Source organism: Labrus bergylta, chromosome 18 (assembly GCF_963930695.1).
Source record: "Labrus bergylta chromosome 18, fLabBer1.1, whole genome shotgun sequence".
Taxonomy (NCBI): domain Eukaryota; kingdom Metazoa; phylum Chordata; class Actinopteri; order Labriformes; family Labridae; genus Labrus; species Labrus bergylta.
Window position 1 is genome coordinate 10,034,320 of NC_089212.1, and position 27,092 is coordinate 10,061,411.

The 27,092-nt window shown below is 40.2% G+C and overlaps 1 protein-coding gene across 8 annotated transcripts in view; it reads right to left on the minus strand.

The window, feature by feature from the left end:
- Positions 1 to 27,092, minus strand: part of ralgapa2 (Ral GTPase activating protein catalytic subunit alpha 2) — a 93,475-nt gene that overhangs the window by 33,966 nt on the left and 32,417 nt on the right. For 6 of the 8 annotated variants that reach the window (XR_010669079.1, XM_065966078.1, XM_065966079.1 and 3 more), the window contains exons 4-32: positions 26,077 to 26,134; positions 24,543 to 24,586; positions 24,171 to 24,351; positions 23,917 to 24,032; positions 22,318 to 22,456; positions 21,439 to 21,647; positions 20,867 to 21,106; positions 20,456 to 20,638; positions 19,306 to 19,440; positions 18,976 to 19,124; positions 18,709 to 18,820; positions 18,322 to 18,559; positions 17,823 to 18,002; positions 15,546 to 15,692; positions 15,010 to 15,132; positions 14,544 to 14,629; positions 14,358 to 14,448; positions 13,934 to 14,107; positions 12,853 to 13,020; positions 11,959 to 12,152; positions 11,595 to 11,693; positions 10,805 to 10,960; positions 6,840 to 6,968; positions 5,714 to 5,842; positions 5,419 to 5,477; positions 4,975 to 5,083; positions 2,840 to 2,950; positions 2,508 to 2,576; positions 1,998 to 2,135 (exon numbers count right to left, since the gene is read on the minus strand). Coding sequence is in view for 7 of the 8 variants with exons in the window: in XM_065966078.1 (XP_065822150.1) it covers positions 1,998 to 2,135; positions 2,508 to 2,576; positions 2,840 to 2,950; positions 4,975 to 5,083; positions 5,419 to 5,477; positions 5,714 to 5,842; positions 6,840 to 6,968; positions 10,805 to 10,960; positions 11,595 to 11,693; positions 11,959 to 12,152; positions 12,853 to 13,020; positions 13,934 to 14,107; positions 14,358 to 14,448; positions 14,544 to 14,629; positions 15,010 to 15,132; positions 15,546 to 15,692; positions 17,823 to 18,002; positions 18,322 to 18,559; positions 18,709 to 18,820; positions 18,976 to 19,124; positions 19,306 to 19,440; positions 20,456 to 20,638; positions 20,867 to 21,106; positions 21,439 to 21,647; positions 22,318 to 22,456; positions 23,917 to 24,032; positions 24,171 to 24,351; positions 24,543 to 24,586; positions 26,077 to 26,134 (3,966 nt within the window). In the remaining variant the exon portion in view is untranslated. The remainder of the gene's footprint in view (positions 1 to 1,997; positions 2,136 to 2,507; positions 2,577 to 2,839; positions 2,951 to 4,974; positions 5,084 to 5,418; positions 5,478 to 5,713; positions 5,843 to 6,839; positions 6,969 to 10,804; positions 10,961 to 11,594; positions 11,694 to 11,958; positions 12,153 to 12,852; positions 13,021 to 13,933; positions 14,108 to 14,357; positions 14,449 to 14,543; positions 14,630 to 15,009; positions 15,133 to 15,545; positions 15,693 to 17,822; positions 18,003 to 18,321; positions 18,560 to 18,708; positions 18,821 to 18,975; positions 19,125 to 19,305; positions 19,441 to 20,455; positions 20,639 to 20,866; positions 21,107 to 21,438; positions 21,648 to 22,317; positions 22,457 to 23,916; positions 24,033 to 24,170; positions 24,352 to 24,542; positions 24,587 to 26,076; positions 26,135 to 27,092) is intronic. The other 2 variants (XM_020645036.3, XM_065966081.1) reach the window with 2 other exon arrangements.

The window sequence follows — 27,092 nt, forward strand, 5'->3', positions numbered from 1 at the left end:
TGAGTGTATCGATCTACATAACAGATGGCAGAGCATCCGTTGGCAGGGCTAGATAAGACACACTGGGGCAGTTGATTACAGCCATTGGACAGGTTTACACTGTTTGATTTAATTAAGACTTTATCCTTGTGCTCAGCTCGTACTACAAACATGCACACAAACACACCTGTACACTGTATTATCTGAGTGGAATTTACGTTCCTCTATATGAATGGGTAAAATATATGCCTAATGTATGTAAATGAGGGGGCCTCTCATTCAGAGTAGTGAAACTTGGGTAAAGCCATGCAAAGGCTAATCCCATTCAGTACACACATACGCTCATACTTGGCAAAGACACGCTGAGAAAAGCATGCTGGCCCTGACATCTGAAACAGTATTGTGTGAGGCAACGTAGACAGTATGTGGATGATTCCACCAAGCAGACCTCTGGGTGCACGGGGGAGGGATTGGAGGCTTGATGCTGAAAAGACCTGAACCAAACAGCTGCTATGCCAAAGCACCAAAGAGGTTCCTCTATGGAGAGGTGGAGAGACAGAAGGGGAGGGGGAAAACCGAAAGCTGTGCTTGACAACGAAGTGACCGCACTTCTCATAGCAACAGTTTCTGTAATGTAACACAGTGAAACATGCATACTGTGCTTAGCCCAGCACAGGTTGTATGGATATATGAGCGTGCCTATGTACACATGTAAGTCAAATAGGAAAAATGCAAACAGAATCATGCAGGTGCACACATGCACAAATGCACCTATATCTTCTCTGCTTCTCTCAAAAACACACATACCCTCTCTCCCTTACACACTCATGCACATGCACACAAGGGGGGGGGGGGGGGGGGGGTGCAGCTGGCTGCTAAGGCAGGCGGAGAAAGCAGATGGAGACACTTGAGCAGAACTCCAGTGGACCAATGAAGTTTTGTATAATATTGCACTTTAAACAATCTACTTGCTCTTGGACAACAAAACAACCTTACTTTCAAGAACAAAATGGCATGACACCACCCTTTCTACTTTTAGTACATGTTTTGTGCTAGTGTTTGATCACCTCAGATGGAATTAATTTTTAAATATAAGACTGTAATTAAAGAAAGTTGAAACAACAAATGAAAGCTTCCTGCTACCTTGTCAGTGACACTGGCCAGTGATGGAATAAAAAGGAGATTGTTTCATTGGTGCAGCTTATCTGTGTAGAGAATGATAAGCAGCCAGTGGATCTGTAGAAATGTATACAGTTTTTATTGCTTGATAAAGCAATAATTTTGTCACACCTTGTAATGCCTTGCTTAATTTATTTTTTCCAATGAAACTCACTGGGGCCATGCCTTTGTGTGCTGATAGACAACCAATCATGCCTAATTGTCTTTGCTTTCATAGCAGCTGCAGTCGCTCTCATATTAAGACATATTCCATTCAAATGTTCAGGGCAAGCATTTATAGCCAGAGCTTATCACGTGGACAAAGGGTTCTGTTTGAATAATTGGACCATTTCTTATCAGGGGTGACATCCTTACAAAGATCTGCCGTTGACCGCATCTGCCCAGACAGGAGGGAATGAATAATACCTCATTCATTCGTGTCTGAAGCTTGGCCCTCATCCTCAGGGTCAGACCATAAAATAAAGGGTTGAAGACACAGGGAAATTGCTTGAATACAGAATATTTGGCCTGAATAAAACAAGTGTATGCTACAACAAACTAAATTCTAAGAGTTTTACTACATTTGATGAAATACCATCAGAATGAGTCAACTTTGGGTGGCTGCCTCTATGCTGCCAATACTATAATGTGAAATGAGGCATATTCATGAGGTCATGATGGAGGTGAGTCCAATTAAAATAGCCAGCCCATGTGGTGGGGTTGGGGGTGGAGTGAAGGTGTCAAAGCTGAAGTTATTGTCTGTGGGCCGAGACAGATCTTGTGTTTCAGAGGACTTTGGTAAGAGGCCATCCATCAGGTCTGCAAAATGTTACAGCGGAGGATCCAGTGAGGCTACCCACCCTGTAGATGTAGTCCAGCAGTGGGGCTTTGTGGGATGTGTGGTCCTCCAGCCAAGGCATTGTGATCGGTTCCAGGAGCAAGCTTAGTGGGACAGCCATGCACCACTCCAACAGGCAGAGCAGCAGGGACACCATCAACTGACAATGAGCAAGAAGAGAGGAGTCATTTTTTCAGCTTCTTTTTTCAAGTTTAAGTAAAAAAAATGGATACCTTAGTACAGCAAGAAAGAAAAGGAAAACATCGACACAGAAAGTCTCCCACTATGAGGGGCATGTATGAACAAGTAAGTCAGGAAGATTTCAATTGCAGTCTGCTTGAAATTATCAGGAGTACATCTGTGAAAATGGCTATAGATAAGAATGGCAAAGACAAAATACATGCAAACAAGAGAAGGAAAAGAGAAAATCACATCAGTAGAAACATTCCTCTGCAAATGTACCATTCCAACATGATAGATCAAAGGCCTTTAGATGTCAGCTATTCCATGTCCCCTCCTTTCAAATATGTACCTTTTTGTCAGCTTCCACTGTTGAGTGCTCTGCGCTCGGCAACAAAAAGGCTATTGTGGCCACAAAGATCTGTGTTGGGACAAAACAAGGCGAAAGATAATTTGATGACACACTTCTATTCATCAGCTGAGTCACGATCGATGCTAAAATGGATTTGATGCCACAGGAGTTAGAGTATGTTTATGGATGAGTAATAGCTCATGCAAGACTTTCATTTAAAGACCTAAAGTGACATTTTGGGGATGTTACTTAACCTACATGTAGTTTGTTCTCACAGTTCCCTAATGGGTACTAACATTTCAACTGTGTGAACATGTGTTTGTGTGTATTACCTCAATGATTTTCTTCGGCAGAGATGACTCCAATCGCTGGAGATGTTCCCAGTGAGAGATGAGCAGCTGAAACACGTCACAGGCTACCTGAGCTACTGCTTTGTTTCCAAACTGCACAAAGAAGCAGAAAAAACTAGAACTGAATTATATATATAAAAACAAATAGCTGTAAAAGGACAGAGAATACATTTAGAGAAAAAATGTGGCTGTTGAACCAATGTTTTTTATTTATAGCTAATGTGAACATTAAAGGGCAGAAGAAAGCTTTTATATTATTAATGAATGATTGAGAGAAGCTTTTCTTGTGTTAACTTCTGTAGCCACTCATCAGATGTTCTTCGTCCCTTATTTACAAGGATTCGTTTTTAATTGAGAGTAGTTCTCTCTGGTTCCAAAATTACAATGACGTTGTAATTTGTAAGTTGTAAGGTCAAGAAGAAATCTGTACTCCTATGCGGCTTCTCACCGTAAACAAAAGGGCATGGAGCGTGAAAGCCCGAGCCACCAAAGTGCTTCCAGAGGGGCGTGGTCAAACCCAGCTCGTTTGCATTTAAAGTCACAGCCACAGAAACAGCCTGTTCTGAGCAGGGCTCAAATAGAGGGGTTTAAAGGCATGATCGAATACAGGATCAGAGGGGAATTTTAACTCATATACATGTTTTTGGGACATCTGAAGCCTATTTAAGATTGTTGAAAAGGAGTATTATATGTGACCTTTAAATAATATTAAGTAGCTACCTGATAGGCAATGACTATAATGCTGTCTTCAAGAAGTAACTTTAACACTATTTGTATGACACAGTTGATGTTATACTGCCTGTCTGATGCAGTCTTTACAAGGAGACACCTAGTGACATATTTCTAAATTAGACAACACTGCACACATAGACTCATAAGCTCAAAAACATCTTTATTTAAATCTTTTCTGTGATATGGGTTCTGGACACAGATTATTTTCCTATTCACAGGCTTCACTGTTTCTGTATCTTCAATAGTCCCCACTGAGTGATACTTAAAAATTGAACAATGCCCCCCCACTGTTGTCTGATTTTTGTCATCCAAATGCACAAATATTCTAGACAAGGCAGAGAGACATTGCTTGTTGAAGAAAAAGTTTAGGCACAGACTGACTATGAGAGAATTTTGAGTAATTTACCTAATGTGTATATAATCAGCATAATTTCATTTTCACTTCAAACCATGGCTCATTTTCTCCAGGCTTATTGGAGGAAAGATTTGAACTGTTGACAATTTTCTTTCAAATGTGGATTTCTTCAGTGATTTGAAATTCTTTGTGGAGAAATAGAATTTCCCATTTCTTCCAGCTGAATGCCTCTCAACATGTAACAAGGGCAGACAATGTGGGGAGTGCAGAAATGGCCAAACACAAAAAGGGGCCCTGAGAGTTCAGCACCTGCTTTTAGAAAAGAGACTCTCAGTGGCACTCTTCCCCCTAGATCCCCCACCCAGCCTGTACCCTCTATTTTTGGGCTGGCTGAGTCTGTGTGTCAAGTTGTACAGGGGAGTGATTACTGCTCCATTAGAGGGGAGGGGGGGAGGTGGTGGTGGGGGGGGGGGGGGGGTTTACTCGAGCAGGAAGCTGGGAGATGTAGCTGCTTAAATTGGCCCACATCTACTGCAAGTAGCATGAAAATTACGCCACCGCCCAAAACCCTTTTCCATGAAAAAAAAACAAAAAAAACAGCCTCCCATGACTCTCTGCATCTTTTCACTCAGGAGAAAAAGTGGGTTTTTACAAGTGGGTCACATCACTGCACGACTTTGATTCACACACCTTTTTCGGCTCACTATATTGAAATTGTTCTTCAGTCTTTATATGTGATCAACTGTCATTTTTGCGAGAGTTAAGCCCTAAAGTGGCTTTAATGTAAAACAAAAATGACTGACGAACACAACACTTCTGCAACTATTGTTTTATGATAATTGGGCGAACAGTGATTCATTCTATTCAAAATATTTTGCTGCTTTTACAATGGCCAACACAGACCATGCAGTAAGCGCTTTGAGAGAGTGCAGTTGTGTTTCACTGATCACATGGTACACTTGAGTTAGCAGATCTCAAACTGCAAATGCGAGCTTATAACTCAGGCTCACTTTCCCAAAGGGTCACTGACCTTTAGTGTTACTCCCAGAACATTGATGGCATCTTTAACCTGGTGGTGGATGTTTTTTTGCATCAGCTCCTCACACGTCCACAGACCCAGACTACATACTGCAATGCACCTAAAGAACACATAATATAACACTAACATTATGAATAATACAATTCCTGAATTGTACAAAATGTATTGAGAAAAGCAAAGGACATAAAAAGAAATCCCTTTGTTTAATAAACAAATGCATCCCAGAGTTTCAATGATAGATTTAAAACTTCATTACAAGTTAAGCACATTCCCATCATACAGAATTGGATGTGCTCTGTGTAGTCTTTATATTATGCAGAGTTACACTAAACACTTTGTGAATTTGTTTAACAAGTTTACACATAATAATCCTGGGAAAAATAATTTGTGATTACTTTTTACTTCCACCAAATTCCACCAATACTGGACACATACCTTGCCCCTTCACAGTGTTCCTTTGTTGCAGTCTCTAGCAGGATGTTGACCAAATAATCCTAAACAAGCAAAGACAACTCAAGTTTGAAAATTGTTTTCAATAAAGGCTATAAACTCTTAATATTTGTTAAAACTTGATACCTCTTATCATGAGTTAAAGACTTCCTAATGTCTCAAACATGCTTGACTGACTGATATCTTTCTAAAAATTACAAATCACCATTGCAGTGACTAGTTTTTGATTTTTAAAACGTCATTACTGCTTACATCCAGTAAGACTCATGCGACCATCTACCTTGATATCCTCATTGCCTGCAACAATGTCATCAGAGCCAGGCACACGCTGCAGTATAGGAATCTGGAGGTAAAGATTGGGGAAACACACCAGGGAGCCCAGGATTGTCTGAGCCTCCATCCTTGGAGCCTGACAGAGATGAGAGGGGGGTGAAAAGCCAACATGCTATCATTAATTCCCTCATGCTATATCAACAAAACCCACTTCCTGGAAACAGGAAGGTCACTATCTTGGGAGAAAGGATTGGAGGGACAATCTCACAGAATTAACCGAGAGTTCATTCACTATTTTGCTGATGTTAAGCAGAATCTTTGACACACGGTAGGCATTGGACAACAAAATGACTGATGTCTTGTGGACTCCATGTTAAAGCAGATAGTACATCATGTTTTACAGGATAAGCTTCTATTAACATTTTCCAGATAAGGTCTCTGAATAAGTTTTGAATTTGGTTGTAAAAAGGAAAAAACACAACACGTTTGTAAAGATCAACACAAAGCCAAAGTTCCTCAGAGGAGATTTAAAAAAGACGCTCTGCTTTTAATACCAGTTAAAACCAGTTTTTATCTGCAATTAACTGAACTGTATGTCTTCAATACAGGTCAACCATGTTTTATTTATTGGCATATCATTTAGGAAGTACAGCACAATATGAATTTTGGATAGATGTAGCTCAACTGTACAAAAAAACTACTTAAGTTTCTCAGGAGGAGCATTTGCATCTTAATATAGAACAACGCTCGGTGCTATTATTTGAAGTCAGAGATATCCAGTCCGACAATGAAAGTATGGGTGGAAGTTTTTTTGTGCGTCAAACTCTCTTAAATTATAACTAGAATTCACAATACAAATTGAGCCTTTCAATTTCAAAGCTGAAAAATATAACAACTTTCAATGGAACATTGTTTGTTGATAGAACTATCAGTCATGAGTTGGTGAATAAATCTGACATTAACAGAGGATTTAACGCTACCAGGATTTCTATACTTTGCAAAATGTTTTATTCTTTGTTGTCATGCACTAAAGTGGATTTCTTGAAAACTTTGACACATTTGTCAACTTTTGTTGTTTTTGAAGTTGCATGACTCTAGATTGGTTCACATATAAATCTGAAGTGTGTGTATACCTCTGATGAGCCCGAGCTGAGAACACAGGCGGCAGCAGTGATGAAATCTCCAACAAGCATAGTGAAGCCTGGCAGACCGAGGAAGAAGAAACGAGGAGAGCAGGAACGGACCATGGTGTTCAAAATATCCTGATGACAAAATGCACGCACACGCACACGCACACGCACACACACACACACACACACACACACACACACACACACACACACACACACACACACACACACACACACACACACACACACACACACACACACACATTTATATTTATGTTATTAGCTATCAGCAACTGACTTGACCTAATACATGAATTCAGGAATAAACTGCTATCATTACTTTCAACTGGAAATGAATAATGAATAATAATTGGTATGAGCAAAGGAACTTGTTAGCGTGGTTGGAGTCAAGGCAGAAATATTTTTTTTGTAAGCCACCATGTGAGAATCATTGCAGGGAAAAAGCTTTTTCTCCAACAGGTAGGCTTAGCATTCTGAGACAGTTTAGGAGAGTAAGGCACTCAACTGTACATGTCACCAAAGGACAGAAGAAAATCAGAGTGGGAACGAAAAGACGAGAGAGGGAGCGAAAGAGAGAGAGAGGGGCAGCAGATGGATAGTTCACAGAGAATAAGAGGCAGAACAAAAGACCCCAACTTTCATGAGTCACTTGTTTATCCACACACAAGCAAACCTGTAATTAAAGCCAGAGACAAGGTATTGTTTTGCTGAGGTACGGGTGGCTGAGTGGCAGATGGGTGCTCATTCAACATTGACATATGCTGTACTGCAGAGGGCTCTGCACAAACTGCTCAAGTATGTACAGTGTAACACCATGCTAGACAAGAGCATGAAAAGCTGTCAACAGTTTCTCCACGCTACGGTCAGATGGTAAAGCAAGCTGCAGCTGAGAGGCAGAGTTCCTTTGAATTACAAAAACACAGTTTTGATTTTTGGATAATAGGAAAAAAAAGACAAAATATACAATTCAAATGAAGTCAACCAGGAAATTATATGCATATATATAAATATGTATATATATATATATATATATATATGTATATATAAGAATGCAACTACATAGTAAAACAGAACATAAAACATTAAACATTGTTATATCTCTTATCTGAGACATGCGCCTGTACATTTGTGTACAAAGGCAAGGTCCAAGCAGGAAACACCTGCCTTCTTGACCATAAACTTGTGTAAATTGGACAGTTCAAACATCAGCCTGTTTCTAGCTGAACAGAAACATACAAACACACAATCTCTTTCTCTCAATCACAGACACATACAAACACACACACATGCAGGCGCACTGTCTCATTTATCTATCTGTAGCGTTATTATCCCGCTTTAGTAAACAGGAAATACAAGTGAACAACAGAGGAATAAAATAAACAGGCTAAAGCAGCAAAACGAAGTCAAACTAACACGATGCACCGAATGTGGAAAATTGCAGGGAAGAGCTTTAGGATTGAGGGCCCATTCTACCCTCATTTTGTTGGTAATTGACCTCTGAAACATAATGTGCAGTGCAGTCAGAGGTAATTAACATGTAACAAACTGTTGCTTGATTGCCTGAAGTGAGCATTTTAGAGGAAGCCACAAAAAGAAAACAGAGCGTTTTCCATTGTATGTGTAAGTAGAGGGAACCTGGTTTGAGGTGTGTGTATAGTGATGGGAATTGAGCTCGGCGTGTGGCTCTGTGTTGGCAGTAGGAAAGGCCCCCGCATCAACAAAAGGTGCATTAATGTAACTCTGAATAGAGCCACCTCAGGCCTTTTCATTTGGCCTCATCTCCAAGAAAGCACATGCTGCCCACCTGCTTGTCCCTGGGGTGACGGGGTTCAGTCCAGTATGACATCACTCTGCACAACATTGCATTTTTTTGGTCCCTCTTTCTTTCTTTTTCTCTTTTTTATTACATATGGATGTTTCCAGTTAAGTGTTGGTAAGACTTTCTGTTGCAATTCAACGACACTGTTATCAATATACGATAAGTATCTGGGGGTTTCCCTTCACAGGCTTTTTTGAAAGGAGATACACAGGAGTATATAAGGAGATAACCCACCTGCACATCTGTGAGGGTGGAGTTATAATCTACGGCCACATTTTTGATTTAGAGTTCAACTGTCTCAATGTAATCTGACATTATATGAATGATCAAAGACTTCTATTTAGCAGTGACAAGATAGAGTAAGTCAAGGAGAAGCCAGCTTTGTTCTCAAAACAGAGCTAAGGAAAATATCAGTCTACTTGTCCATAAATAAATATTAGAAGTTAATAACATGTGGCTAATATATTGTGTTTACTAACGCCTATGCAATCCAAAGTTGTGCACAAAAAGGCTTTGTTTGTGTGCACTATACTTTTCAATATTTGCTATAAACTACTGCAGTCCAGACAGTAGACCTATTAGATAGATTACTGCTATTGTGCTACGGTCATGCCTTTGTGAGACCAGTGACCAGGGAACAACCAGGACAATAGCCCTGACCTTGGCACTCTGTCAGTTAGAAGAAGAATCTCTCCACAGGAAGTGTCATTTTTCTCTAAGCTAAACTGAATTTAGTGGTAAGGGTTTTTATACTGGGATTCCCTCAATTGTCTATTAAACAAAACTGGTTGATGTAAATTTGATGCCACGAGAAACACCTAAAGAGAAATACCTAAAGTTTAAAGACAAAATTGCCATCTGTAAGCTAGAATACTCTCAGATAAAAATACAAGCTGTGAATAAAAATCTAAACTTGACTCTAAACATTTTATAATGTCATTATTTGCATTGCCTGGATTGATGTTGTCACTTAATCTAAATTAGTGCATGAAAAAATAATTTCATCTAAAAAAACATGTGTATATAAATACATAAACTTGTTTGCAGGATTCAGAAAAAAAATATATATCTTTTTGCTCAGTTGGGGGTTGTGAGTAAAGGCAGAGAGGAAGGAGGAGGGGGAGTGTAAGAGCCACTTTCTTATGTTAAGCAGGCGTGCGGCTGTCCTCTATTGTGTGGCGTGAGGACTCTTTTCTCCGGCCAATTTGAGCATGCTTCAGTGGCCAGCCTGGCTCTGGCCCCCCCGACGCATTATACAGAGCCACAACAAAAGCTGGAGAATGTTGCCGGGTCCCTCAATGTGCCCCCCTCATTGCTCTACTCTACACTATGTTCCCCAGTCTCCCCTCCCGCTCCATCACACACTTGCATACACACATGCAGGCAGGCAGGCAGGAAGGCAGGCCAGCCTACTCTGGGCCCCTGGCCGACGTGTCAGTCTAACGGAGCGCGACAGACGTCAATCCTTAATTAATCACGTATACGCGGCAGGGGCTCAAAACATTATTTAACGACATGGAAAACATTCTAATAAGCTTGTCGCACTGCCAAGACGCAATAGAAACCAAGCCAGGAGGGCATATACATACACACACAGCACACAGTTGCTTCCAAAACACCCCCCCCCCCCCCCACTCCCTCCCCAACCACACACACATTTATCCCAATCCTTTGTTTTTGGAGACTCCATTCATCTTTACTCGGCTTGGTCTGGAAGAAATGGAGCCTGGCCAGATTTAAATACAACGAAGGGTGTGGCTGAAGCAGGTGGAAGATGCCAAAACATAGAAGCATTCTTCATCACCACTGGTTGGCACACAGTTTTCAAAATCACTAGCTGCATCAAGGACTCAACATAGTTACTTTGCATTGCACCTTACTGAACTTCTTTTACATGTAAATAAAAATCTTTCATTGGACCCATTTAGTTGTAGATTATTAAACGCAAGTATATTTTATGAACATTAAGAAGTAATAGTTGATTAGGAATCAGTGCAGTCACTTCACACAGGGAAAAAAAAACACAGATGTATATACATCACAAGAGTTTGTCTGGTGTTCCATCTAGTGGTGAAAAAAATAACAACTGGCATTTATCATGAAGGTGCCCCCTATTGGCTGACTGTACCTGGTCGTCGCTGGTGACGCCCTTGTGAATGATGTGGTAGAGGTGTACCAAAAAATCGCTGTTGGGGAGAACATCCTGTTGCCTGGTCATCATCTCACAGATCAGCTTGTAGGCCTGCAGCTTACCAGCCTTGTACTCAGCAGGCAGCATGGTTGCCTGTGGAGGGTGGAGAAACGTTAAGTGTTCTTATAATGAAGAGTTCAGTACTTTGAAATGTTCAACATCTGCATTTAATGTTGAAGGGATGATGGGAGAAGTTTGTGGATTGTTTTTCCCGCGGTAGAAATGTGTCAAACTTGGTATCAGTTGTAACCAATGAGAATCTAATGTCAACACAGCAGCCTTTTTCCAACAATAAAGGAAATTCGACATTTCTGAGTTTTAATTGAATATTTCAGATTTTTTTCCTGGAATAATACAATAAGATGTTGACAGATGTATTGTGTGTTCAGTCACAGCGTCTTCCTATGTTTCAGCTTACCATTTTCATTTTGTTCTATTTAATTTCATGTAATCAAATTCCTTCTTGAGCATTAAAGGCGTCTCCCAGGGAAACACCTACCACATAGTCAAACAGCTACTTCAAACATATTACCAGACCTTTTTTTTTATTATTATTTTTTATTTTAGTTTTATATTAATTATTTCTGGATGCCTTATACTACTTAACATTACCACACTTAAAATCGTACCCTCAGTACCTGGATGGCTTGTAGCACATTATTATTCTTATTCCCCAAGAATTCAATTACTGTGAGTGTTGTCTGCTGTGTCTGTGTGTTTTTAATACCCTAAATAGCCAGGAGGCCAGCATTCGAAGAGGAGGGATGAAGGCAGGCTGAGGTGGAGAGGACTGGTTGTCCACACTGATCCCAAGATTGTCCCGGATCTGTAAGCACATGTTCATTGAGGCAATTAACAAAACCACCATGCATGATCTCTAAGCATTTATGTGAGAAAGTACAGGAGAAAATTCTGTTGACCTTTGGTTTGAAATTCTATTTACATTTTCATAGAAACTGTTTTCTTACATAAACAGGGAGATAATGAGAACACAAACACATTGAAACAAAGGGTACTTTTGTATCATATCATATTTTCTAAATGAAATACAACTCTAAACAAGCAGAGTTTTTTTAAGCTCTTACTCATACCTTTGCCAGCTTGTGCCAGAGCTCATAAAGACAGGAAAAGACCTTGGCATGGATTTTAGGGCATCGAATGCTGTTCACATCTCCAAGGATACCCAAAATCCTCCTCCACAGGACAAAGGCAGAGTCAGCATGCCAACCAGTCAGGGTCCCACCCGCAATGATGCTGACATCATCAGCAAGACACTCACTGCTGTCTGCAGAGTCAGAAACAGAGTTTGTGGAGGTTTGAGTTAGAGAATGATTTACCAGGTAGCACCCAAAATATATATTGGCACCTGTTAAAATTGAACAAAATGCAATTTCATAGAGTTTATGGGATTCGGTCAACAAATGCAGAACACATCTTCTTCTATATATTTCGTTGCTTGTCTGTAACTATTGGAAGATAACTAAACCCTCAAACCATCCAGTCAATGTTTTGAGCACTTGTTGACCAATTCCTGTTATTTACCTTGTGCATTATTTTCAACTGTGTCCAAGTACTATCATTGTCTAATGAAACTTATCAAAGCACTTGAACACTTTTGGAATAAGGCACAAATCACATGCATCAGCCAAATAAGGTTGATTTGTAGGAGGACATTGCCACCTAGTGAGCAGCAGAAGAACACGTAGGAGTAAAGGGAGTTAAGGCTCAGCTTTTTAATCAAATGTTAGGTTCAACTAAAAAGAGAATAAGCAGGAATGCATGTTTGTTTTTAAGGAGAACCAGAAAAGGCAATTTCCCTAATTCAATCAAGAAACTGAACAGGATTATCTGGGGAAATGAAAAACACGAGCAAACATGGAAATGAGTGTCTTGAAGCAAAGGAAATAAAGGTTAGGCTGAAAAACATGGAGATGCAAATGAGGACTATGTGATCTATATAATGAGTAGCAGCTGGGGAGCAGTACCCAAGTGATGTGGCATGTGTAAGACAGACTGATGCATGTTGTCATCCAGAGGGCACTCTGTGTGCACCAGCAGGGCCGGTGAGGAGGGCGGGATCTGGGGGTAGTGGTAGTGGTTGTGGTGGTGGTAGGACAAGGATGCAGAGTGGGGAGAAAGGGAACACTCAGGACCTAAAAAAAACAACAAGGGGAAAAGAATAAAACTGGGTTTGAGGAAGGGATCATGGAAAAGGGTGACAACTTCATGATGATCCCAACGGGGAACAGAAAGTTCACAGAAGGCTGGGAAGGGTAAAATGACAGTGAGGAGGAAGGAGGGTGACACTAAAAATTAAGAGTTTAACAAAACTAATGTCTGATAATAAATCATATTGTGAGTATTGTAAGAATAAAAATAACTGCCACTTACAATTGTTCTGTCAGATCAAACTGGGGAGCACAGGCCACTTTTTCTTTGAAAAACTTAAACGCAAGACTGACACACAAGCTGTCCGGAGCTTTAAACAATTACACTGCTTGGCTAGAGAGGTATTGTATCAGATACTTACAAGCAGGTTCATTTCCCTGAGTGGGACAGTCTGTCTGCAAATGACTAATCCCTCAAGGGCAAGGTTATAGTAAGAACTATGACCCAGCTGGATCAGTACACAGCCATGAAAAACTTAGAGGACTATTTCAAGTTAATTTTCCTGAGTGCTAAATGCTTACAACGGATTGCTCTATAAGTAATACCATTTCTAGTGTTGTTGCTGGATAAAATCATTTCACAGACACCGAACCAATAAGTAATGAAAAACAGAAAAAGACAGTAATGACACGTTTACTTTCTTAATGGCCCAATGGGACTGAATTCCACAGTTCTATAGCTAACCCTGTAATAATGCTGCTCCAGACAACAACACAATACAACTATTTTAAAGTTACGGTCAACTTATTTATCCTGAGAAGTGATGAAGTAGTTCCAAAACATATTTTTGTCGACTGTATTAGATTCTAAAAGTAATTTATTGTAGGAAAAAAAAGGTGTTGAAATAGCCAAATTGCTCATTGTGGGTTTTTTTTTTTTTTTTAACAGTTCTATTACCTGCGAGAGCCTCATTGTGGCTGAGAAGCAAACTACCCTGGCTCTGGGGGTCAGATGTCACGTCCATGTGAGCTGACTGTGTGGACTGAGTGTCAGCCTCATCATCAAAGGCTTGCCAGGTACCTTCGGCCTCGTTGAGGTAGCCGTTGGACGTCTCACTGCTTATACTCTCACCTACAAATGTTGGATGAATGTGGTGGATAAACAACATTAAAAGTGGAAGAAGTTCAACTAGAGAATTATGAGAAGGAATGGTCTGGCTGTGTATGGATTATGAATCCATGCAAAGAGTAGGTTTTTTTATGATACTACAATGCTGGGTTTAACTTGTATATTTACATTTAAAAGCTATAATTCCTCACATCAATTTTAAAACACAGCTATGCAGATATTACAGTGATCACATCTTAATGTATTCTCTAACTTTTCTCTCTGAGTTTGGGTCTAGAGTAGTTTGTGTGTCCCTCAGAATTGCACTCTGTCTCGGCTGGACTGCTGCTCTGCCGGATGAGGATCTGAGAATAGAGAAACAAATATTAAAGAAGACTTCCTTGTATGTGGAACTCCTGTTACATCAAAGTAATACTTTACAAAAGATGATTCTCCTTACCACTGGTGGCTCACTACTCTCTCTCCTTCCCTCAGATGTCCTGCTATCAGAGCCACATGAAGTAGGGGAGTACTCTCTCTTCTGGGCTGAGGTGCAACAAGGGATTATATTAATAAAAGAGAGTTATCTTACAGCAGCTTCTACAAAAAGCAACATGTGTATTTTCTTCATGAATTTCTTTCTTTCTTCTATCTGTCATTGTAGTTGCTTCAAACAATGCTGAACGTTACTACTTCTTTCTTACATTTTATTGTATGGCAAATGTTATGTGTGATAAATGGATCCAGTGAAATAGACAAATACAACAGATGAATAAAAGCCATAGATCAAATTCTCATGCCCTGTTTCCCTTTTCCCTTTATAGGAGCAAAACAATTCAATAAAGACATGAATAAAGGGATGTAGAGAGCTATATTAATGTTTCATTTGACATGTAAAGACGTCAACTGGAGTGCCCAGATTCTACCTGGTAAAGTGTCAGACACTTGTTGGGTGATGTCTGAGGTGCTGCTGCTACGTGGCAGAGGACTTTCTCCACCTCCAAGCTCCTCCTCTCCTCCACATTCTGACAGCTGACACTCTTCCACATCTGACAGACAACAGAAAAGAAGTGCAGTTGGTTAGGCGGAGTCACAAGACCCAAAACAAAACAAAACACGAACACAATAAATGTAAACACAACAAAATATGGCATTTGTTATTTTATGGATTTAAAGACACGGTTTCTGTGACGTGAGCATTGACAAATTTCTTAAAAATAGGAGAGTGTAAGACTTGCACACATGCAGTAATGATGCAGACATACTGTTTTTAAACTGTTTTAACTGTAAGTAAAAACAAGAAAGCCTTAAGTTCCCATTAAAGCACGATCCTCTTTGTGCTAAACCCATTACAACAGACACAGAAATGGTTTGAATATAACAGATAGTGACAGATGCACAGAAAGGAAGGGCGTAGGTCATCAACACACAAACACACATGCAGCTCTCAGAATACATTTACCTGAGAGTCTATGAGAGCAAGCAGAGTTACCAGAAGAGATACCAGGTAAGAAAGAGCTCACAGTGTGGAGCAGCATAGGAACACTTTTAGCAGTTGGCAAAGCCTCGCATAGATGGACACAGTTGCTGATTGACTGGCTTCGCTTAGCTTCCATCAGAAAAAAAAAAAAAGACAAAAGAGAACAAAGAAGTGATAAGAGAAAAGATGAAAGGGGAAGAAGACCGTAATCAATACAAGCAGAGTACATGAGAGCAGAACCAGATTTTGACCTGAACAAGGTCAACTCAGTATTCATTCAAATCTGAATATGACTGACAATAAAAAAACAAAACACATTTGAAGTCGTGGAAGCTGCAAATTCACAAACATGAGAATGAAGGTATTTTTTCTGTATGTTTCACATGTTGTGTATATGTGCAAGGTGTATCCTCTAACAGACACTTGTTGGAGTTTACATTAGTCAGTATCTACCCCCTTTTGGCCGATAGTTGTTGTCCAGCAGATAAACACGAGATATTGAATGTCCCTCGATTGAGCTGCGAGACATCATACTAATGATGATGCTTCTTCATATGTTGTTGTTCTCATAGTTGTGTCGATGTTTCTCTTACACTGTTTGGATCTTTACGTTACTCTAACATCATTGATCTAAACATCAAACTTAACTCTAACTCAGATGTTACATGTTTATGCACTTATAACAGGGTCAAATTTTACGGGTAAAAAAAATAAACAAATGAAATGTGGTTAAAAACAGCAACTAGCTAGCTGGCTAGCTGAAGTGCTGTATTCATCCCTTGCTGGTAAATGGTGGCATATGATGGGAATCTTAAATTTGTATATATTGGTCAGTAAAAATGAAACCGTCCATCAATCTGATCTGGAGGGCTCAAAACTAGACTGGCACTGTCTTCTCTGTCCATGTTGGCTCACACAAAATAACATAATAAAATAGATCACACCTCAGTGGCAGAGTGAGAGATGGGCTGGTTCTCTGTTGTTAGAAATCCCTCATTTGTACCATAATAATACATCCAGCTTCTTTCTTTCAACAAGTTCACAACAATATTAGTTTGTATTTGCATGAACAAGTGCAGCCAAGTTTTGACAGTTGTCATTGCCGAGGCATTGTCATTGTATCTGGCTGGTACTTCAGACTTAATCTCAAAGAGAGCAATGAAAGAGGACAGTTCTATTCTCTGTTTTCAACACACTTTAATTATGCCTTTCAGCAAGAGAGATACATCGTCTCTGCTACAGCCTGCCACTGCTTACCATTTATGCATATTAATGAGCATTAATTACACTCTTAATGAAACTATCAAAAACTGCCGTTCAATTGATGTGTGGGCTTTTCTTGAGGACTAGGGAGGAGGGCTGCCAGGCCTTTGAAGATCAATGTGGGAGAAATCCAATTAGGCCAAAGAAAGGGAAGGGAATTTGAAGCGGTAGTGTTTAATGTCCATCTTGGCTTGCATGAGGATACAAATAAGCAGACTAACAGAATAGGTGCATTAACATGCACACACAAAACGCATAATAAATGTGTCAGCACACACACAAACATGTACACAAATCCCTTCTAAGACTTCATCCTTCAGGCACAAACACATCTGCTCCTAGCTCAACAAGCTCATCATTTTAGTGTGTTGGTGGTAATTGGACGGGCGGAAGGGCAGGGAACGCAACGGGTTCATCTCTGTCTTTTATCCTCCATATTAAGATTCTGTCTAGACAAAATTAAGACGAGCAAGACAAGCACTGCAGCTAGTTACCTCTCAACTGCCTTCTAGCTCAACTTATAATTAGCTTGCCACATTGCCATCAGATAAGGCGTGTTTGCAGTGTCCAAACTGAGCTAATGACAATGAGTGTCCAAAGCTGGCCTTTGACATGTTGTCAGGGGGGATTGTGCTGTATGACTGCAATTGAGCTGACATAGAAACATGTTGACATTGGCCAGTGACATGTGAGGGGAACAATGGGGGCCATCTGCTGGCCTCTTTGTCTTTGGTGTTGGGCCTTTCAATGACACCTGGACTAGGGTACACATGGACCTGTCTGAAGGCTTACACACACAGTCAATAAAACCGGTGGTCTGAGGCTGTGCTCCTGAGGCTTATCAGCTCTGTTTTGTTGGCTTACACAAAGCAAAAGATTAACACAGCATGTGTATAGAATAGTGCCTGTCTTATAAAAGTCACCCCATTGTATTTCATTTTTTGCTATGGGGACCTACAACAAAACACTGTAATCAATAATATTACAAGTATTTACCGGAGGCCTTCTGTCGAACATTGTTACGTGCTTTCTCTACACCTGGAGCTCCCGATGTAGTGGCGGAACGAATCCTCATGGGCTCCTGGACTCCTGGCCCGCTCTGCTCCCCTTGATTCCGCCAACTCAGTGAGAAGGAACGCGCTACAGCTGCTGCCTTCTGGGAGTCCTGAATCACTCCTGCAAAAATAAAAGACTGTCTCATTGCAAAGGCTTTTGCACACATTTTGTATTCACAATCAGCTATCGATTAGATTTAGCACCATTAACCTCTAAGAAAATGCAAGACAATTCACTGTGGGAATTTTAAGGATTTCTATGGTAATGGTATTCAAGTTTTCTTATTTCATTTTTTTCTATATTCTTTTAGTTCTTTAGAGCAAGTCCTAACGTAACAGCTCAACTGTAAAGTTACTAGGATCTTTCAAGAGGTCATATTTAAACCTTGGTTTACCCAAATATCAACATCTCAATTTCTTCCCTAACTTCTCCCCCTCACCACGTCCTCTCTGCTTCTTCTCCTTCTGTTCGCTGAGTTTGTCCAGAGGCAAGTTGGCCATGTCCAGGCCATAAATGGAGCGTGCCAGCACAGCCGTCAGCGAATCCATGATGCTGGCCCACTCTGTCACCAGCTCCTCCCAGCAGGTAAGAGAGGACAGCACTGCCAGCAGCTCGTCCCATAGTTCCCGGGAGATGAATACGCACAGGTTGGCCCGCACCCACGCCACAATGATGGTCTGCATGCAAGATGAGACAGGAAAAGATGCGTTACATTTGACAGACAATGTTACAGTTAAGAATTCCAGGTTAGTGTTCCATTTATTGCTGAATGTCAACACCCAATAACAAATTGTGCTGGTCATTAACCAAGAAAAACTAAACCTACCCTAAAGAGTATCGAGGCTAAACTTTCAGCAAAGCTGTCTTTTCTTTGGTTTTCCTGTGGCCTCTTCATCACCGCCTCTGTGATCCTCAGCAGTACCTGCAGCAACTGTTCCCTGTTCAACACAGATAGCAAATAAGAACAGAGTCAATCAAGACAAAAAGATAGTGATAGAGAATGATCATATAATTCCCTCCCTCCCATGACATTTAGGAAACATGAAGGAATAACTGGGAAAATCTGTCATGTGTATTTCCTCATGTCACTGACCATGTCTGTGTGTTCATCGTGTGCTCCATGATCATGTGCCTATAGATGCTGAGAACACCCTTGCACACTTCAACCTGGTTGTCCAGTAGTTTTGGTACATCCTGGCACGGCTCCAACAGGAACACATTGGATGAATTGGTCAAGAACACCTTCAAATATAGGTGCATGAACAAACAGAAGAAGGAGCAAACAGCAAGACACAAAGACTGAGTAAGACAAGGTAACAACAGAGAGAAAATGTACATTAATGTGTCATGTACACAGTGAAATTGTAATCACAGAGTGCTGTCGTCACAGGATATAAACACACCTCTGACCACTTGTACAGACCTGTAGTGTGGGCTGGATACCAGCTTTGACGTCCCTGTTCTGCTCCTCTGTGAGAAAGCCACGACTGATGGCGCTGCTGAACGAGTAAGTCCTCCCCCAGCTAGAGGACCGCTTGTGGCCGTGACTCTCTATTACCTGGTAGACGAAAGGTGATTGGTCAGTAGACATTAGCAAAGACACTAGTCCACACATAGGCAGGTTTTTTTTTTTTAAACAGAGGTTTTCCTCCTTCGTTTTAAAAAATAATCCTGTGCACACACGCTAAGTTCTCAAAGGTATATGGCCGTCATAAGCATGCCAAGACAAAAAGGATGTCCTTGACATGCAATTTTTTCCCCGCCATTTCTCTGCAATGAACATTTCATTTACAAAGTTGGCCATTTATGCGCATCTGCTCGTCAACATAGTGGGAAAGCAACTGTGTATGTATGTGTAAGCATGTAAAAAGTATAGTTAGCAATGTTAACACCAAAGCTAGTCATGTAAAGTGCCAGCATCGCACAATGACACCAAACGGAGGAGATATCTGCTTACAGTGTGATGCTACAAGCCAAAAACTCTGTTGTCCCTGTCTACACTTAAACACCTTTAACAGAATTTCTGAAAGTCTTCACCATGGAAGGAGTTTTCCAAAAGATTTGTTTCAGTGACCTAAAATGCAGTTTGTGTCTATACAAAAAGCCAAAACGACCTGAAATACCTACAATTTTAAAAATACCCGCCTACGTAGGTGACTAGGCTTAAGAGAAAAAACACTTAACATAGAAATACTTCTAGTGGAAATTTTCCAACCGGACTGGCGGGAAAAAAACCCAGAAAAAATTAGTGCAAAATATGTATGCTTTTGCACATCCAGCTCACCCTGAAAACTTTGGGACATTGCCAGGAGTTCATGTGAGTTAAGGTTTTAAGAATGACCCTTTTCCAATGAAATACAACCCCTACAAATGTGTCCCTTTGCAATCTGTTAAAGGTGCTTTGTGTGACTCACAAAAGATTTCAACTTGTTTATTGTATGTACATTTTTAATTTCCAAACTAGGATTCCTTAAAAGCGTGCACTAAAGGAACTAGTTCAAAAAAGTTACATTGCTAAACCTCTACGACCCTCTTACTCCAAAACTTTTTTTTTTTAGTTCAATGGGTTTCACCTGTGCATGCATGCTGTTTGCCTCCAGGCTAAGTATCTGTCTAGAGCTGTCGTCCACTTCATCTTTCTGGGTGTTTTTGTCAGGCTCTGTCATAAAGCTGGGCTTCTCCTGCAGGATCCACTTCCTGTACACTTTGATCACCTTCCTGGTTGCTGATGCCTCACAGGATGGCAGCAGGAAGGCCTAAGGAGAGGGAATATTGACTTCAAAACTTATCTATAACAGCATTGTTTAAAGTTTGAAATGTTAGCCTGGTAGGACTTTAAAGTAATGTTAACAAACGGCCAGCAGAGGGCAACACAGTACATGTTATCGCAACATCAGCATCCAGCCAGCATTCATATCATGAATGAATGTCACTCTTTTTTCAAATATGAAAAAAAGAAATATGGCTTGGTGACCATAATGTACCTGGTGGAAGACCTCGTTGACAAAATTCACATTGTCCCTGGTGGACAGCAGGATTGCATGCACCATATCATAGACATAACGGTGCTCCTCCTCAATGCTACACAAACTGGAATCACTTGGCCGTCGGTCTGACAGCGTGCTGCTGTTGGAGTGGCTCTTCTCAGGCTCCCCCGCTGGCCCAGTAGGATCCCCATCTGATGTCCTATCCTTATCCTGGCTGCTACTGCCTGCAGTGACAGTCTGGGCATCAAGGAGACACAATCAGTACGTTTACATGTAAAAAAAAAAAAAAAAAAGTAAAAACCTGTTTCAATACCAAAGAGTGCGTGCGCAATGGGGCTGCTTCCATACTATCAAATAATTGGTCGGTCACTACACTAAAAATTGACTGTGTCTATGGACATCTGTATGGGGAACAAACATCTATACTCGCCATGACAATAAAATATTCCAATTTGTGTTGTATATTGTGTTATTTTCAAAGGAATTAAAGTTGATATATGCAAGTTTAAATAAGTGTTCTCAGATGTTAAAATGTATAAACTCTAAACTCACTGCCACATCATGCTCACCTGGATGAGTTTGGGAATGACCTCAGTGCCGTTCTTGGTGCCCTGCACCGCGACAGCGCTGCTGACATACTTCTTCTCCAGGAAGAAGGTGACCAGCCAGGTGATGAAGGCCACACGGGGTGCCAGGTACTGATCTCTGGTGCAGAAGGTGCTTTCATTGTTTCGTGTCACTGGCACGTACAAGGGTTTTGGTCTGTGGTGGGGTAGGTCTAATTGAGCAAAACAATGGGGGCAAAGTGGAGGATGATTAGAGAAAGACAATTGAAAGAGGGCATCAGAAGAAGAGCATGGGAACAAGCTGAAATTGGAGGACTGGATATTTTGCTGTTGAGGTGCTACAAAATGTGTTCACTTAACATAGCTTTGGAAACTGAACAAGCAGATAACATTTTGTACAGCAATGTTTTTCTATTGCTCACTTGTTAAACCATACATTTTTTGTTTGTGTTGTATTGGAGTCCCGTGCAGTTTTTAATTTTGCCTTTTAATTTCACGCAGCAAGCACGTTTCTGGGGCCAAAGGGTATACCACAAATGCACATTAAAGCGTGAGAAAAGTAACACTGTAGAATATTCGAATTGCCCCCCGGGGACAAATAAAGTTTTATGAATTGAATTGATAACCCATTACTTTTCACCATTAAGCACGGGGAACACATATTCTGCTAACAGTCAAAGCTGTATTAGAGTCAAATGTCAGATTATTTTAATACATTGTATTTCTATTTTACTAAGTAGAGCTTTCACCTCACAAATAGCCACTCTTGAGTTTGATTACAGGTTATACACCTTAGTAGAACTAAACCAAATATAGAAAATTCTGTTGAAGAGGCTTTGGCAGAAAGGCAAATATATACCTATATACTATATGACAACTTACCTAATAAAGGCTTGTAGAGATTTGTATGCTTGGTGAAGGAGGGGAATAGATGTGGAAGGTAGTACTTCTTGAAAAGGCTGAAGAGAAACCTGAAGCCAGTGTCCTGGTTTTCTTTGTTCTTCCATTCTAAACTGGACGCCTGGCAAACAGAGTACAGAAACAGACAAGGTCAGGCAGGGAGAGGAGATGATTCCAGCATCACTCCCACAGTGGCGGTATAGTGTTGGCAACACAATAGTTTCAAGGTTGCACAAACAAAGAGTACAGGGCTATGTGCAAGAATAAACAGACTCTAAACCACTTAACAACTGATATGGCTTTTAGTTTTTTACCTTATTGTTGTACAAGAAAAGGATTACAAACTACCTGAGTGCTCCATGTAACACACAAGTCAGCTTCTCTTTTCAGCACTTTTATGGGGATGTTTGTTTTTGAGGGAGAGCCCATCCGCTAGGGTAGTTTAGTAACTGTTGAATTCCTCCAATCAATTTGTGATAAGTACAACCTGATCATTATAAAAATACACACTGTCTTTAAACAGGTGGTAGTTTTCACAAAAATGATGTCCTGAGGTAGGGACATTTGGTTTATTTTTCTGTATAACATGGTAAAGCCACCATTGTGTAACAAAGTATTAAACTAAAAGCAAAAGACAAAATAAGGAAGAAGTTGTCTCACAGAAAACGTGTTTATTTTAAAGCCTAAAGATGGCCATTCTAAAACTAAATAAGTCAACAATATAACAAATCTCCTGAACTGAATTTGTGTCTGCAGGAACGACACAAATGACTAGGAGTCATAGCTATGTGTCACTCAATAAGGTAAGGTGCCAGTTAGTAAGGTATAATTCAAGTCAGTAAGTCATTACGGTATCAGTCATCATGTGAAGTATGGTGTCCATTAGTAAGTCAGCAGGCAAGGTATCACTCATCATGTCAGGTATAGTGCCAGTCAATAAATCAGGTTTACTTATACTTCATGTTTATGTTCAGCTTGTTGCTTTTGATAAAATGAGTCAAAGTTGTATTCCATATCAAGAAACAAACACAAATACATTAATAAGAATCATACTCGTAAATCTGAAGGGACTTTGTTGCTGGATGAGTTTTTCTGATGGGACCAGCTGCAAAGCTTTTAGTGAAAGTTGTTACCATCATGAATGCACACTGAAAAAGTGTAATTTGCTTTTGTGACCACAAGATGGCAGACAACGTGCCAATGAATGATACCAACAGGTCCAAGTTTACAATTACTAATTATTATGGTGCAGTAGAGCTAAAATGTAATGTTGTTATATGTGCACACAGGGCCTCAGGAGGTTCATAGCAATTCAAACAAAAATTTACTGAAATAATTAGAGGTCATGTAGACTGAATGATGTGTTGTGACTAGATTTGACAACTCAACCACTGATCAGTAAGAATTATGACCATTACCAACAAACATTAATTCCTTTTTTGTATCCCAGCATAACCAGTGCCCCTGCATTCCCCACGTACTGAAAAAGGCTTTAATTCAACATAAATTATGTTGTGATAACCACATTGATGATTTTTGTGACAAATATATGTGCATTCCCTTCCTAGCATTATTAATTACCTGGATGACCATGTACTTGAGAAGGGTTTCAAGGATGTAACAGGTCTGGTCATCTGCAACCTTTTCTCCTACCACAGCTGGAAGCAGTGGAGTAATCTCCTCAGGCACAACCTTTGCTGTTCAGATCAAAAGATACAAAGACCGCAGTTAGGTGTAGGAAACCAAGACTCTGTGTTCTGATGAGAGTGGTCATAAAGGACATCTAGAACAGTTCTCAGAATTTATGCCATCAAAAGGAAGAGCATCATAGTCACCATCAGCGGGGTTGGAGAATGGGTTGTAAATGATAGTGTCAAGAGTGCAGGGCCCTCTAGAGGAGAGCACAGCGGGGAATCCTGGCACCAGACAGGCAAAGATAAGGAACTGCTCCTCAGCACAGTTGTCCCTCAGGGCCTGCAGCCACAGCAGGAAGAGACGGATTCCCTCACAGCGGATCTAAGCAAAAAAATAGAGAATATAAACAAAAAACAGGAAACTTCAACAACATAATAATTCATGAAATCAGTCTTTAAAGCTCAATATGATTTGGGATTTCCAGATTTTGCAGCATTTCGATTATTATTATCGGGCCTCATGGGATTGATGACAGTGATTTACCATATCGTGTGTCAATGAACAGCACTTACTTTGAATGAATTTCCAGTGTGTAGAAGCTTTTTTAGAATAGAACCTGAAAGAAGGAATAAAAAGCCTAACTGAAAAAAGCTTTCACAAACCACATATACAACGCAAGTCTTCTACACAACAAGCAAAAACACAACAAGCAGCACAAAGCTGACAGTGAAGGATTCGCTTATCATCCCTCCTACAGACAATTGGACTTGATGGTTTGCTCTGACAAACAAGTGGGGTGAGTGGCAAGGCTTCACATATCCCTGATGAAAATTAACACCAGTTGGCAGTGATGTGCATTCATGAAGGCAATTTTGGTTCCGCTGTAATCAAATGAGACATTGCTCTGACTGTTAAATACCTTGGGCGGAAGAGGTCTGCGTGTCTGTGAATTAGTCTGTGTCTAAACTTGACAGCCTGCAGACAGAATTGTTCTTATAAGGACGTTGTAGGCTGTGTGTTTACAGGGATTTAAAGTAAAGGAGGAATGTTTGTCTGATGGATTTGAGTGTTGGAGTTTATAAGTGGGCTTTGTGGTTCCTTTATCATTTTCCTACTCAGATTAAATCAATACTTGTTTTTTTCTTGGAAACATTAAGGTGTAAAAGGTATTAAGGTATGAAAACCTTTCATAGCTCAGGAAATAAGGAATTAGAAGGAAGAAAATGTGTAAGTGCTTTTCTTCAGCTTTTAATGATCAGTGTCAGATGTCAGTTACTTTGCAATATGCACTTAGCTACTGGAGAAGGACACTACAAACCATTAATGTGCTTCCTGACATATCCTACCAGCCAAAATAAATTTTTAACAAGCTACTCAAAACCTTTCAAAAATGCTTCCAGAGGTACAATAAGATAGAAATAATGTGAAAGAAAAGTTTTCTTAGGAATTCAATTAGACCTTAGGTATGTCAAGAAGCAATCAAGCCTACTGTCAAATTCTTCTCACAGCAGAAGTACACTGTGATGGCACAGCCTCTTGACCAGTGCCACAAGTACTGATGATCGCAGAAGAAAAGTCTGAGCTCAGAGAAAGACCAAGAGGAAGCCTTGCGGCTCTAATAATTTGTTGTCCATGACTGACAAAATGTCTGGGGCAACCAACCCCCGAGGAGTTTTCATATTTGAAATTATAAGCCTGAGGTTAAGGCCAATCTACAACAGTAATCTAGACCGGAATCACTGCTGCCAACGGCTGACAAACAACAGTGATAATTGGGGTTATCACTTCTTGCGAGGGTTTTCCTTTTTGTGTAGGACAGAAATCATGCCAGCATAATTCAATTACTTATTTGCATTTCAAATGAAGAGCTCATTTGCATTTCCCATTTGCATCCCCTTCTACGACTAATTATTTTCTCTTCCTTATGGAAGGCTTAGGCATGGCAGTGGAGCAAGTTTTTGTCCTGAAGTGTATCTCAGAGGTTACAGAACCATAAGGAGGAAAGAAACATACACAGCACATAACTAGCTTTAAGGTGTGACAGAGAGACAAAGCGCAGAATTCAAGGAAGTGCCAAATATTTAATTTGGTCGGCGATAAACATACCTATACTGTGAAACTGCCATCGGTTGTAGATTTTCTCAGGCAGGTTTTGGAGAATTTTCTGAGGAAAAAAGAGCAAAGGAAATTCAGTGATACTAGTAGTTTTTGTTATAATGAGGGAAGCACATTACAGCAATGAAAATAACAGAGAAGTTGCATTAGAGGAGCATTATGTCAGAGAAATCTAGTGAATTAAATCCTAAAATGAACTTACTATTGCATCAAACATTAAGGAAACATGCTATGTCAAAGTGCTGGCCTCTCTGACAACAATGCAGCAGCCAGTATGTCCACCAAGCTGAATTTCTGTTCGGAATGGTCTGTACATGTATTTGTTTTGACCACAAGTAAGTGGTTTTTAAGGCACCCCCACACGGTTGCAAGATATGTGACCAGCTATCACGGCAAACCAACAGGTCTTGCAGCAATGGAAGTGGGCAAGAGAACTGGTTCAGATATAACTGATTCTACCAGACCTAAAAAGCCTCTGCTTTTTTATAAAAAGCTCCACAACCAGAAACGTGCTAAAACTAGTATAAATATTGGAGATGCTTTTGAAAAATGGAGATGTTAAAACACAGAAGTTTTCAGACCGATGCAGAGCTGGCTAAACACTGAAGCTTCCGTATTCGCGACATGGCACTGCAGGTATGCATCCACTCTAGGGAGGTTAGGGCCAGGTGGAGACAGCTCTCTCCACTGTTATGAATTTGGACTGCAATTCCCATTTTAATAGCCACATGTCAGAGAAGAGTCGATTTCTTTTAATGTTAACATAGTAGTGACCAGCCCTAGGTTTTACTGAGGAGTTTAAGGTTGTTTTTTATGTCTTATAAATCTTGTAAATAAAAAGATTGGATATCTAATGATTTGTTAATCAATTAGATTTAGGTTATGGACAAGACATTTAAAGCCTTTGCACTGTTAACTTGTCATTTGCAACTGTATGTTGATGTTTTAGAAAGCCAATAAGGGATTTAACAATAAAAAACACATTAATTAAGAAATACTGGACACAA